This window comes from Equus quagga, chromosome 3 (assembly GCF_021613505.1).
Source record: "Equus quagga isolate Etosha38 chromosome 3, UCLA_HA_Equagga_1.0, whole genome shotgun sequence".
Taxonomy (NCBI): Eukaryota; Metazoa; Chordata; class Mammalia; order Perissodactyla; family Equidae; genus Equus; species Equus quagga.
Genome location: NC_060269.1, coordinates 154108942 through 154122942, shown reverse-complemented (window position 1 = coordinate 154122942; position 14001 = coordinate 154108942). Strand labels below are relative to the sequence as shown.

The 14001-nt window shown below is 41.3% G+C and overlaps 1 protein-coding gene across 8 annotated transcripts in view; it reads right to left on the bottom strand.

Annotated features, from left to right (window-relative positions):
* POLN (DNA polymerase nu) overlaps window positions 1-14001 on the bottom strand; it is a 171590-nt gene that overhangs the window by 110324 nt on the left and 47265 nt on the right. For all 8 annotated transcript variants that reach the window (XR_006888000.1, XR_006888001.1, XM_046657041.1 and 5 more), the window contains exons 12-13: window positions 7800-7883; window positions 7391-7486 (exon numbers count right to left, since the gene is read on the bottom strand). Coding sequence is in view for 6 of the 8 variants with exons in the window: in XM_046657041.1 (XP_046512997.1) it covers window positions 7391-7486; window positions 7800-7883 (180 nt within the window). In the remaining 2 variants the exon portion in view is untranslated. The remainder of the gene's footprint in view (window positions 1-7390; window positions 7487-7799; window positions 7884-14001) is intronic.

The window sequence follows — 14001 nt, the reverse complement described above, 5'->3', positions numbered from 1 at the left end:
GCAACACCTGCTTTCTTTTGCTTGCAACACCTGCTTTCTTTTGCTTGCCATTTGCTTGGAGTATCATCTTCTATCCCTTCACTCTGAGGCTATGTTTGTCTTTAGAGTTGAGATGTGTTTCCTGGAGGCAGCATATTGTTGGGTCTTGTTTTTAATCCATCCAGCCACTCTGTGTCTTTTGATTTGAGAATTCAATCCATTTACATTTACAGTGATTATTGATGTATGAAGGCTTAATACTGCCATTTTCTCTCTTGTTTTCCTGGTGTTTTATATTTCTATTGTTTCTTTTCCCTTGTATTTCTGCCAATTTAGTTTGGTGGTTTTCTATGATGGTTTTCTCAGTTTTCTCTTTATTTATGTTTTGTGGCTCTGCTCTGATTTTTTTTTTAGTGGTTACCATGAGGTTTGTATAAGAGATCTAATAGATGAGATAGTCCATTTTCTGATAGCCTCTTATCTCCATCAGCCTAAGCAGGTTCCATCCCTTTCCTCTTCCTCTTCTGAGTTATTGTTGTCTCAAATTATTCTTTTTTGTGTTGTGAGTTTGTCACTAAGTTGAAGTGTTTATAATTATTTTTGATGCTTTCTTTCCCTTTATCTTTTAAGTTATAATTGTTTGCTAACCTGTTCTTATAGAGAGCTGCAATTTTCTTATTTTGTCTGTTTATTTATCTCTTTGCTCAAAGCTTCATAAATCTTTGCCTTTTTGTTACAGGTAGGAGGGCTTCCTTCATCATTTCTTGTAAGGCAGGCCTAGTGGTGATGGACTCCCTTAGCTTTTGTTTATCTGGGAGAGCTTTGATTTCTCCATTGTATCTGAAGGATAGTTTTGCTGGATAGACTACTCTTGGCTGACAGTTTTTGTCTTTCAGTATTTTGAATATATCATTCCATTCTCTCCTAGCCTGTAAGGTTCCTGCTGAGAAATCTTCTTAAAACCTGATGGGAGTTCCTTTGTGGGTTACTTTCTTCTGCCTTGCTGCCCTTAATATTTTTTCTGTGTCATTGACTTTTGCCAGTTTTAATATTATATGCCATGGAGAAGGTCTTTTTCCACTGATGTAATTAGGAGTTCTATTGGCTTCATGTACTTGTAAGTACCCCAGGTTTGGGTAGTTCTCAGCTATTACTTCGTTGAATAACCTCTCTGCTCCTTTCTGCCTCTCTTCTCCCTCTGGAATACCTATAATCTGTATATTGCTTTTCCTAATTAATTTGGATATTTCTCAAATAATTTCTTCATTTTTAAAAAATCTTAGTTCTCTCTCCTCCACCTCTACCTGAGGCATATCTATATTTCTGTCCTCTCATTCACTAATTCTGTTCTCCATAACATCAGCTCTATTTTTTATGGTTTCTAGGTTATTTTTTACCTCATTAATTGTGTACTTCATATCCAGAATTTGCCTTTTCTTTTTTGAGTTTCAATCTCTTTGGTGAAGTATTCCTTCTGCTCAATAATTTTATTCCTGAGCTTGTCAAACTGTGTTCCTGAGCTTTCTTGTAACTCATTGAGTTTCTTTATGACAAATATTTTGAATTCTCTTGTCATTTAGATTGTAAATTTCTGTGACTTCAGGATTGGTTTCTGGAGACTTGTCATTTTTCTTCTGCTCTGAAGTGTTACTGTAGTTCTTCATGGTGTTTGATGAATTGACCGTTTGCCCACACATTTGTGGTAGTTTCAGTTTCCAGAATCCATGTGTCACCATTGGAGGAGAGCAGAAGCTGTGTTTTCTGGTCCTGTCCCGTCTGCTGGAAGTTGTGCAGGTAGGGATGCTCTGTGTTTGTGTGAGCTGGCCACAGCTGCTCTGAAGGTTGTGCTCATGTGGGCAGGAATTCTGTGCTGGGCAGGCAGGTTGGGCATCATAGGTGGGGCCTCTGTGCTTGGTGGATGGGTTGCTCTCATGCAGGCAGAGCTGCTGTGCTTGGCAGGGGACCGGCTGAGCTGTTGCACTAGGTGGGAGGGGTGCCTTCTTGCCTGCGCTGTGCTCAGTGTGCAGGTGCCTTCGCAGGGCTGAGACACTGTGACTCGGTGGGGAGCATTCACACCAGCGGGGCTGCCACAGCACAGTGGGCACTCCCACAGGCCAGGCTACAATTCAGAGCATTTGAATGGGCCCGGTTGCCCCCACCTCCTTCTACAGTTGCATCAGCCACTGTGTAAGGATCTGCGACCTGGCTTGCTGTCACTGGGGAGGGGGAGGGGTGCACCCACTAGTTCCACTGCCTCCCAGGGATCCAGTCCACCCACCTTCTGATGCACAGCTGCGTGGGTCTCTCAGACATCCTGTTGTACTGTGCATGGAACCCTCTGTTGGTTAATGAATGTCCATTTAGTTGTAACTTAGAGAGGAGAGACAAAGGGAACAACTCACTCTGCCATGATGCTGACATCAGTCCTCTGGAATTTATTTTTGTGTATGGTATGAAATAGATGCACTGGTCCCTTATCATTTATGTATCTAGGCATTATTACTCATTACTTTGCAGTGCCACCCCTCTCAGAGATCATGTGTTTTATACACACATATGGAGGTCTGTTTATAAATTCTCTATCCTGGGTCCATTGGTTTATTTGTTTATCCTTGAATCAACACTACACTGTACTGCTTAATTAATTCCTAGTAACTCCTATGCTGTATGATTACTCTTTATATCCAATAGATTAAGCCCTCTAATAATGCTCCCCAAGATTGCATTCACTCTTAGTTTTTTGCATTTCCATATAAATTTGGGAATCAGCTTGTCAATTTCTACAAAAAACTCCTGCTAGGGTTTTAAATAGAATTGTTTTGAATCTATAACTCAAATTGGGGAAGAACTGATGATATAATTTTAATGAAATAGTATAAGCCATGGAATTGTATCACTCTCTGTTTGAATAAAGACTGAGGATACAAGAGTCTTGGCCAGCCAGGGACACACAAACAGGAGAACCAACATTGGTGTGCTTGGAGCAGGCATTGCCCAGGGGGAGGAATTCTGCCTTAGTATAATCTAGAATTGCAGTTTTCTTAGAAAAACTATCCCTGGGGGATGAAAGTGTATGAAAATACTTAGCCAAGAAACTGCCTAAGATCAACTAGCTCTCCCCACCCTGATACCTTACTCACAAAATAACATTCTAACCACAGTCTCCCTGTATATCTTGACTCAAGCCATCTGAGAACACTTGAAAAGAACTGAGTGTTTGATTTCATAAAACTTTGGATAAGGCCCTACCAGCATTGGTTAATGAGCAGAGGCACAGTGCCATAGCTGCCTGCCACTCCACTAGCTTTATCAAACACTCCCTGTGTTGGCTCCTGATACCACATTCTTCTCATCTCCCTTCTCTCTCTGACCACTCCATAGCCTCTCACTGGCACCTCCTCCCTGACCTCTAAATGTCAGTTTCTCAGAGTTTAAGTCTATGGTTATCAATGTTGGCTGCTTATTAGAATCAGACTCTGATCTGTGGATCAGTCATGGGCCTGGACACGGGCATTTTTCCAAAGCTCCTGTCAAGGTAGAGGACCACCATCCCAGGGTAACTTTAATAAAAATAAGCTGACCACTTCCAAGTGTGTATCTCCAGCACAAGACTTCTTACAGACCCAAATGCTTGTGCAACATCTCTGTGTCAATGTCTTGTGAACACTTCTGTCTTAACATGTCCAAGATTGAAAGCTTGACGTCCCCCCCAATAAACCACTCTTTTCTCAGCTTTCCCTGAGTAGTGGCCATCTCTTAGGTGCACAACTAAGAAAACCAGGAATTACTCCACATTCCTGACTTTTGTTCACACTCACAGGAACTCACACTCACAGATGTTCCCTTCTGCTATAAAAGTTCTCTGAAAATGCATCTGCTTTGCTCCATCTTCACTGTTCTCACTTGGACTACTGAGACATCAGCCCCTACACTACAGCAGCAGCCTATTAATGAGACTCCTCCATTCTCCAACCAGTTACAAGAGTGGTCTTTTTAAAATATAGCTGACACATGTTAGAATGGCCCGAATCCAAAACACTGACACCCCATGCTGATGAAGATATAGAGCAACAGGAACTCTCATTCATTGCTGGTGGGAATTTAAAATGGTACAGCCACACTTGGAAGACAGTTTGGTGGTTTCTTACAAAACTAAACATACTCTTACCATACGATCCAGCAATCCTGCTCCTTGGTATTTACCCAAGGGACCTGAAAACTTATGTCTACACAAAAACCTGCACACGGATATTTACAGCAGGTTCATTCATAGTTGCCAAAACTTGGAAGTAACAAGGTGTCCCTCAGTGGGTAGATGCATAAATAAACTGTAGACCATCCAGACAATGGAGTATTATTCAGTGCTAAAAATAAATGAGCTATCGAATCACAAAAAGACACAGAGGAACCTTAAATGCATTACTGCTAGGTGAAAGAATCAAATCTAAAAAGGCTACATGCTATATGATTCCAATGCTATATGATTCTATGCTATACAACATTCTGGAAAAGGCAAAACTATGGAGACAGTAAAAAGATCAGTGGTTGCCAGGGGTTGAGAGGAGAGAGGGATGAATAGGCAGAACACAGAGGACTTTTAGGGAGTGAAACTACTCTGTATGATACTATAATGGTGGATATATTATATCCATCATTATATCATTACACATTTGTTAGAATCCATAGAACGTACAACACCAAGAGTGAACCCTAATGTAAACTATGGACTTCAGGTAATAATGATGTGTCAATGCAGGTTCATTCATTGTAACAAATGTACCACTCTTGTGGGGGATGTTGCTAGTGGGGGAGGCTGTTGTGGGGGGAGGACAAGGGGTATACAAGACTTCTCTGCACCTTTTGCTCAATTTTGCTGTGAACCTAAAACTACTCTGAAAAATAAAATCTAATAAAACCATATCTAAGACCACAGTCATGTCCTTTTGAACCATTCCAGGCCACCCGTTTTATCCAGTCTAAATCCCTCCCCATGGGGAGAGGAATAGGGAAGGTGAAGAGAAGTAGGGAGAAGGAGTCTTAATGTCAAATTTAGAACCACGCACATGTGTTGCCTAATAAAAGTTAATCTTTTACTAACTTTTATGTTAAAAGTATGACTTGATTAACTAAAGAAGAGAATAAGGCTAATATGATTGATGTCAATCATATCTTTGTGAAAAAAAATTAAGGTCATTGTCTCAATTCTGTCTACAAAAGAGCACATCGACACCAGAAGAGATTACATTTCCTTTCTTACGTTGTTAGTTGTCTGCAAGCACTAAGGAGCAGCAAAGGGAAGGGCAACACTGCCAGCTGGTGCCAGGACAGAGAATAAATCAGCCCGAGACCCCCAGCTCAGGTGTGGGTTTCCCAGGTACTGCCATTGCTGGAACTTTAGGGCATACTGCCCACATCTGTCATACGGGTGCTAAAATCCATGCTGGAGTCTCTCCAGGAAGATGGGTTCTGCTCCCTGCTGTCACGGTGCTCCATGAACAAACAACAGACATTCAGTTCAGCCCCACCAGGTGGTAGCTCTAGGCAGTTTGGTTCTGGGAGGTGACAAACAAGTCAGATGAGGTCTTAGATCTGTGTAACCTACATCTTAGTGGAATAAGCAAACAAGTAAGTGAGATAACTTTAGGTAATGGAGAGTTGTATGGAAAAAACAAATCAAGGTGAAGAAATAGGTAGTGATGAGGGCCTTGCTGTCATCTGTGTGACCAGAGGAGGTCTTTCTGAAAGCAACACTTAAGCTAACAATCAGAACCAGCCATTCAAAATCTGTGGGAAGAGTCTCCAGACCGAGAAAAGAGCTTGTGCAGAAATCCACGGCATAAACAGTGTGCTCAGTGCGGTGCAGGGAGTAAGGAGGAAAGGAGTGATAGGAGGCAAGGCAGACCCACAGGCCAGAGGACACCTTAAATAAAATCCAGAGCTTGGATTTTATTCTGAGTCTCACATGAAGCCATCAGAAGTTTAAGTCAGGGGAGTAACACGACTTTTCTAATGTTTTAAAAGATCCTTCTGCCTGGATGTGATAAATAACCCGCAGGGCTAAGAGTAGAAGCTGGGAGAGTGCTTAGGAGGCTTTAAAGAATCTAAGTGGGAGAAGACTAAGGGGTGACAGTGCTGGAGGGAAGCAGGCTAACTCAAGACATATTTTTGTAGGTAGAGATCCTGAGACTTGCTGTGGGGTGAGTCTGAAAGAAAATTAAAGATGACTTGTAGGTTTTTGGATGAAGTAGCTAATAACAATAGCCAATACTTATTGGTTTTTGAGAACTCATATGTAAGGCACGGTCCTAAATACTGTTTTACACCCACCCACACACACACACACACACTCTCTCTCTCTCTCACACACGCACTTGTTGAATCCTCACAAGATTCAAGTAGAGAGGCACTATTATGATCCTTCTTTTACAGATAAGGAAACTAAGGCACAGAGCAGTCAAGTAACATGGCCCAAGCTGTGCAGGTAGGCAGGGTGGCTGACTCCACTGCTGTTGCTCCACCCACTGCTGGTCCCCAAGGACACAGGAGGACAGGCCATTCACTAAGATAAGGAAGACTTGGGGAAGAAGGCAGATTCAAGTCCCTTCAGTAGAACATCACTCCACAGAAGTCCGTGACTCAATAGATAACTGCCACCTGAACCCCCTGAGGGCCAGGTGTGGGGAGAGTCAGTGAATGTGGGGCTCCTCCAGGGCTGACACAAGCAGAAAGTGTAGTGCTGGAGGGGCACTATGCACAGAGAAGGAGTCTAGAAGGAAGCTTTCCTCTGCTGCGAAGTCAAATGTTGAACAAGAACAGAATGTACAAATTGGAGCCTAGTTCTCACCATAATAACATGAATCCACTTATTTACTGACCTCTACCCTGCATGCTTTCAGTAATATTACTTATTGGCTTCTAAATGTCTACTTCTACTCTGCAACTTTAATAGAGTAGAATCTCAGTACTCCCTGTCTTTTAAAAAATGTATTCCTCTCAAGAGAAGAGCACCTAAAATTTTCTAAAATAAATCTGGGGAAAGGAGAAGGCTGAAGACCTTTCCCATTTCTAGTCTCTTGCAGGGGCATGAAACAAAGAGGTCATGACTAGACTGTCAAGAATCTGGTTTTCAGAACAAAATTCCACCAAATTGTCCTTTTCAGGAAATCAAGCCAACGGATTGCTTCTGGAAAACTGTACTGTCTGCCTCTTTCTCCTTGGTTCATAGGGAGGACGGCAACCGTGGGGTAGGAGCACTTCTGCCATAAAGAGGAAACGATCAAACTGAACTGCTCCATGGTGGTTGCTGCTGGCAGGTCCCACTGCTGGAAGCCAGGCTGGTCTGGGAGTTGACTCACATGTGGTGCAGTTACACTATCAATTTCAAAAAAAGAGGACGATTCTCAAACCTTACCATGGCTTCTGATGTGGACAGGTGTCCCTGCAGCCCCGTTTTGGGAAGAGTCTCCCTTGGCCTCAGCAGGTGCAGCTTTAGTTTGCCAAAGAGGATCTTCAACAAAAGAAATTTCATGTGATGAGAGAGTCCCAGATTTGAGAAAAATCAAACATCACTATAACACAGTTAAAGCGACCAACCAGAGAAGACATACCCGATTAGATGTTACAAAATGCATAAATTCTGATTTAATACTTTTCTTGGATTTAAAGGCTTTGAAGTAATGAATCTTAATGTGAGAGAACATGAATAACTTAAATAGTTTTAAGATAATCAACGTAAAATAATATTTATAAATTCAGAATGAATCTTCCTTTAACCCCTGAATAAGAAGTATATTTTATAAAAGAGTAAAATTTAGCTTTACCTCTCGAAGCTGATTATTACTTGTTATAAGAAACTGTTCTCCTGCAACAAAATGGGCTTCTTGCTCCAATTCCTTGAGACGAGACTGTGAATGTGATAAACATAATTTATCTCATTGTTTTCACAATTTAAGATTATTTAATTTTTTCATCAAACAAATCCCAAACAAAAGCTCTTATGAGAATAAAAACTAATCTACAATTTACCAAAATGGACATTAAAAACTACATATTTTGACTCATGGTGGAATATTCAGGCTCATAGAATCATTCTCCACCAAACCTAAGGAAGCAAGCTGAAAGAAGCAAAAGTAGTAAATAATACACCAAAATGAAGAAAGGAAAGAATGAATTCTCTAGCAATATTATGACTAGAAAAGGGACCCAGCATCACATCATAAACTTCCAGATATCAAAAGATCCCAAGGCAGAAGAGTCAGGACCAAGCCGCATGGTGACTACAGCGATGACCACGTAGAGGCTTTCCTCCTGACAGAGAGAGCAGCTGCAGGAGAAACAAGCGACAGCACTCTGGACAACAACACCAGCCCAAACGGGGACACAGCCAGGGATGAGTGGTGCTGAGTGTCAACTTAGAAAAGCAGCCAGCTGTTTCACTCGCAAAACAAGTCTATGTAGGAATAGACCAAAAAGCTGCAATTTTGAATGTGCATGCTATGGTAAATCTAAGGCAAATCTACAGAACAAAAGAGGGGAGCTGCTTCTATAGAGAAAAACGGGGAGAGGGAGGAGCTGTTCCAAAGGATGGTCCACTGGGGGCAGCAACAACTTCTCATTAGCTGAGCTGCAGCGTCTCTCATTGCCTGGGCTGCTGTCTCGCGGGGAGAGAAGTCTCCCTTCCTCCTGATCAGTAGGAAAGTAGTAAACACTTTCCTGTCTTGAGATGCAAGCATACTTCTCTTTCTATTTGGAGTAACTGACAGTGTATGATAGGGCTTGAGGGCTCCCCCTACAGGCCTTCCTGACTCCTACGTAGTTAAGGTTTCTCTTTTTCATTTCACTAGGGCACAGATGGTCCAGGTGAAAAAAACCAAACATACCTTATGAAATAGCTGATAAATACAGCGCTGAGCAGAGCAGAGCAGTAGGACACGCTGAATTAATAAACCCCTCGCCTCCCCACCATTTTAGTCAGAAAAGAAGGCCAGTACTTTAAAAAAAATTATAAAAGAAAAGAGAGAGCAGAGCCTAAACCAATCAACTCTGGTGAAATATCATCTGCATCTACTCTTTATCAGAAGAGAAGTGCCTTTAGGCTAAAATTCTGAAAGAAGTTTACAAATAGGGTCCAGAGAAATCACGAGTGGGACAAGTATAATACAAAAAATAGTATCTAAGCAAAAGGAAAAACCTAGAAACAATTTTCTCAGTTAAAGTATGCCAAAACTCTGTAGTCAAAGAAACAAATGATAACAAGAAAAACAAAAGAACAAAAGCATTAAAAGACAGATAATGGATCACTTCAGGAATAAGTCATACCTTAGGAAACAAAAAATTCAGTAACAAATTGATCTCAAAGAATTAAGAGAACATGAGCTTCCAGCTAAAATGGTACAATAAATTCACACATTAATGCATTCCTTGTGTTTAAACACACAGCAGTAATGGATTAGTATAAACAGAGAAAAATAAGAAGACAGTTTGGAAAACCCCCACAAAACATGAATGTCTCTTTGGAGCAGAAATAGATGAGAACTACAAAGCAGCAGCAGGGCTGAGGCCAGGGCCCAGCTGGGCACTGGGGCCAGCAGCCAGGCTGGAGCTCCGGTCATGCAGCAAAACAGGGACTGAAAGTGCTCCATTCACGAGCGGAAGCTGGAGCCAGGTTGCATCAGTTACCTACTGCCCCATAACAAACCACACCAAAACAACCACCATTTTGTTTGTTCCCATTTCTGTGGGTCGGCAATTTGGGTTGGGCTCAGCTAGGTTGATTGTGCTGTCCTTGTGGCATCACAGGTAGAGGTTTGCATATTTTTCATTAGAAAGATTATTTCATTATTTCAAATATTTAGCCCATTTAAAAACTGTGTTAACTGGCTTTTTCTTATTGATAGGAGTTCTCTATAGAGTCTGCATAGGAATCCTTTGTCATACACATTGAAAATACAATCAAAATCCAAGCAGGTTTTTTTTTTAAGTATATCACATAATTTTATAAGGAAATGCAAAGAGCCTAGAATAGCCAATACCATGTGGAAGAACAAAGATGGAGAATTTCTACTATAGGATATCAAGACATACTATAAAGCTACTGTAACTAAGCCAGGGGAGTATTAGCACAAGGATAGACAAATAAACCAATGAAACAGAATAAATTCCAGAAAAAGATCTACACATATACAGAAACCTGATTTAAGACAAAGACACTACTCTAATTCAGTGGAGAAACAATGGCACTTTTAATAAATGATGCTGAAATAAATGGAAATCCATTCGGGGAAAAAAAATCTTAACTGTACTTTATACTATATAGAAAAATTAATTTGAAATGGATGATAGGCTTAAAACACTACAGCTTATAGAAGTAAACGCAGGAAAATATCTTTCCTAGAGGGCAAAGAGTTCTTAGGGGCCGGCCCGGTGGCGCAGCAGTTAAGTTCACATGTTCCGCTTCTTGGCAGCCCAGGGTTCACCAGTTCGGATCCCAGGTGCAGACATGGCACCGCTTGGCAAAAGCCATGCTGTGGTAGGCGTCCCACATATAAAATAGAGGAAGATGGGCATGGATGTTAGCTCAGGGCCAGGCTTCCTCAGCAAAAAGAGGAGGATTGGCAGTAGTTAGCTCAGGGCTAATCTTCCTCAAAAAAAAAAAAAAAAGAGTTCTTAGCACAAAAAAAATCTTAAATGTTTAAAAAATGGTTCATTGGACTTCATTAAAATGAAGAGATTCTGGGCCAGCCTGGTGGAATAGTGGTTAAGTTTCCATGCTCTGCTTCAGTGGCTGGGGATTGGCAGGTTTGGATGCCAGGAACGGACCCAGCACTGCTCATCACGCCACACTGTGGTGGCATCCCACATAAAATAGAGGAAGATTGGCACAAATGTTAGCTCAGAGACAATCTTCCTCAAGTGAAAAAAAAGAGGAAGATTGGCAACAGATGTTAGCTCAGGACCAATCTTACTCTCACAAAAACAAAAAAACAAAAAATGAAGAGATTCTGTTCAACAAAAGACACCACTATTAAAGTGTGAAAAGACAAGCTAAAACATAGCCTGGGCCAGATAAATATTTTGGGCTCTACGGGCCACATATATTCTCCATTACATACTCTTCCCTATTTTTGTTTATTTGTCTGTTTGTTTCTAAAAAACTGTAACAACCAGGGGTTGACCCAGTGGTGCAGCGGTTGAGTTCACACGTTCTGCTTCAGCAACCCAGGGTTCACCAGTTCAGATCCTGGATGTGGACCTATGCACCGCTTCTCAAGTCATGCTGTGGCAGGCATGCCACATATAAAATACAGCAAGATGGGCACAGATATTAGCTCAGGGCCAGTCTTCCTCAGCAAAAAAGAGGAGGATTGGAGGGCAGTTGTCAGCTCAGAGCTAATCTTCCTCAAAAAACCCCACAAAACTGTAACAACCACTCTTAACTTGCAGGCCATACAAAAATAGGCCACAGAATAGTTTTGGCCCACAAATCATTGTTTGCCAAATCCTGGACTGGGAGAAAGTATATTTTCAATATATATTATAAAGGACTGACATACAGAAGATATAAAGAACTACAAATCAATAAGAAAGTCAGTTAACTGAAATTTTAAAATAGGCAAAGTCTTTGAAAAATTGGATCACAGAAGAGTATATCCAAAATACCATCAATCATATGAAAGGTGCTCAATATTATACTCATGAGGGAAATACAAATTAAATCCACAGGTACAACTACAGACCCATCAGAATGGCTAAAGTGAAAAGAGTGATAGTACTGCATGGGTGAGGATATAGCAAATGGGACTGGAAAAGGTTGCAACCAATTCAAATAGTTATTTGCAAGTTATCTGCTACAGGTAACATATGCACACCCTGTGACCCAGCAATTCCACTTCTGGATATAAAACCAAGAGACAGCAGCACTCACATCCACCACAGGTTACGTACATAAATAGTCACAGCCACTGTGATCACAGCACCCACCAATGGGAGAGGGCATAAAAAAAATTAGGGTGCCTTCTTACAATGGGTGCTATACAGCAACTTTTATTGGAATACACTTCTGTTACACTCAACCAAATGGATGAATCCCACAGACAGAATGTGAGCAAAAGGAGCCAGAATGAAAGAGCCCCTGCTGTGTGGTTCCATTTACATGAAGCTCAAAATCACTGGGGACAGAATCAGATTAATGACTATCTCTGGGGGTATAGATTGACAGGGGACAAGAAGGAGCCTTCTGGGTGCTGGACCACAGCTGCGCTGGCAGAATCTGTCTGATGGAACCATTCTAGAACTCTGGAGTCTGTCTCCCCACCTGGACAATAGCTGCGCTGGCAGAATCTGTCTGATGGAACCATTCTAGAACTCTGGAGTCTGTTGAAGGCTTGCAACTTCCAGGGGAAGTCTTGGGCAGTAAAAGTGGTTAATTTTGGTCGATTTCAGCTCTTAGCACAGTAGCAGCTACCCATCCCCACCCCCAACTACACAGCAGGCAGTTGTGCACGTGTTCCTGGAGCAGCTTGCACACAGTTTATGGGAATCAAGGTGGGCAAAGAGGACTCTCTCCTCCAAATATTAGGGATCTGTGCTCTGATGGCTGCTTCTGACAAGAGGTGCAGATGAAGAGGAAGGCTGCCATTGTCGTTGCACCTCCTCCATTGTTGCAAGCCCCTTCCTCTCCACTGAAGTGACTTCCAGGGGATTTAAAGAGTTGGTGCCCTTTTCTCTCCTCTTTCATTTTTTGCTTTTTCTCCTCTTGGAAGCCAGATATTAAAGACAAGGACAGTCAAAAGCAAGTGCATATATGGCGAAAACAGAAAGGGACTGTGCATGCCCAGGGGAAGGCTCAGAAAAGAACTGAGAACACCTTAAGTTTACAGCTCAGGCTGATCCTCAAAACAGAGACAACCTACAACAAGCAAAATAAACAAACAAATAAAAAACCCAATAACACAAAAGGAGCAAACCCTGAGGAAAAGGAGGAATCTGATTCCAGAGTTACCACATTATTAGATTCAAATGTCCAGGTTCAACAAAAAGTCACAAAGCACACAAAGAAACAGGAAATATATATCATTCAAAGGGAAAAAATAAATCAGCAGAAACTGTCCCTGAAAAGAAGACATAATGGCAGATCTACTAGACAAAGACTTTAAAACAACTGTCTTAAAGATGCTCAAGGAACCAAAAGAAGACGTGGGGAAAGTCAAGAAAATGATGTGTGAACAAAATGGAAATACCAATAAAGAGACAGAAAACGAAAAAGAAATTCTAGAGCTGAAAAGTACTGAAAAAACTTAATATTTAAAATTCACTAGAGGGATTCAAGGCAGATTTGAGTAGGCAGAAGAAAGAATCAGTGAACTTGACAATAGGACGATGGAAATTATTGAGGCTGAGGGACAGAAAGAAAAATGATTGAAGAACAAAATGACTGAAGAAAAGTGAACAGAACTTAAGGGACCTGTGGGACACCATCAAGTGGACCAACATACGCATTGTAGGAATCCTAGAAGGAGAAGAGAGAGAGAGAGGGGCAGCAAGAATATTTGAAGACATAAATGACTGAAAAGGTCTCAAATTTGATGAAAGACATGAATATAAACATTCAAGAAGTTCAACGAATTTCAAGTAAGATGAATTCAAAGAGATAAACACTGAGACACACTATAATCAACTTTCAAAAGACAAAGACAAAGAGAATCTTGAAAGCAGCAAGAGAGAAGTGTCATCACATACAAGGGATGCTCAATAAGAGTATTAATGGATTTCTCCTCAGAAACTTTTGAGACCAGAAGATAGCAGGCTGATATACTCAAAGTGCTAAAAGAATAAAACCATCACCCACGAATCCTATATCCATCAAAACCATCCTTCAAGAGTGAGGGAGAAATTAAGACATTCCCAGATAAACAAAAGCTGAGAAAGATGTCACCACTACACCTGTCCTGGAAGAAATGCTCAAGGGAGTCCTATAAGGTGAAATAAAAGGACACTATACAGTAACTTGAAGCCATATGGAAA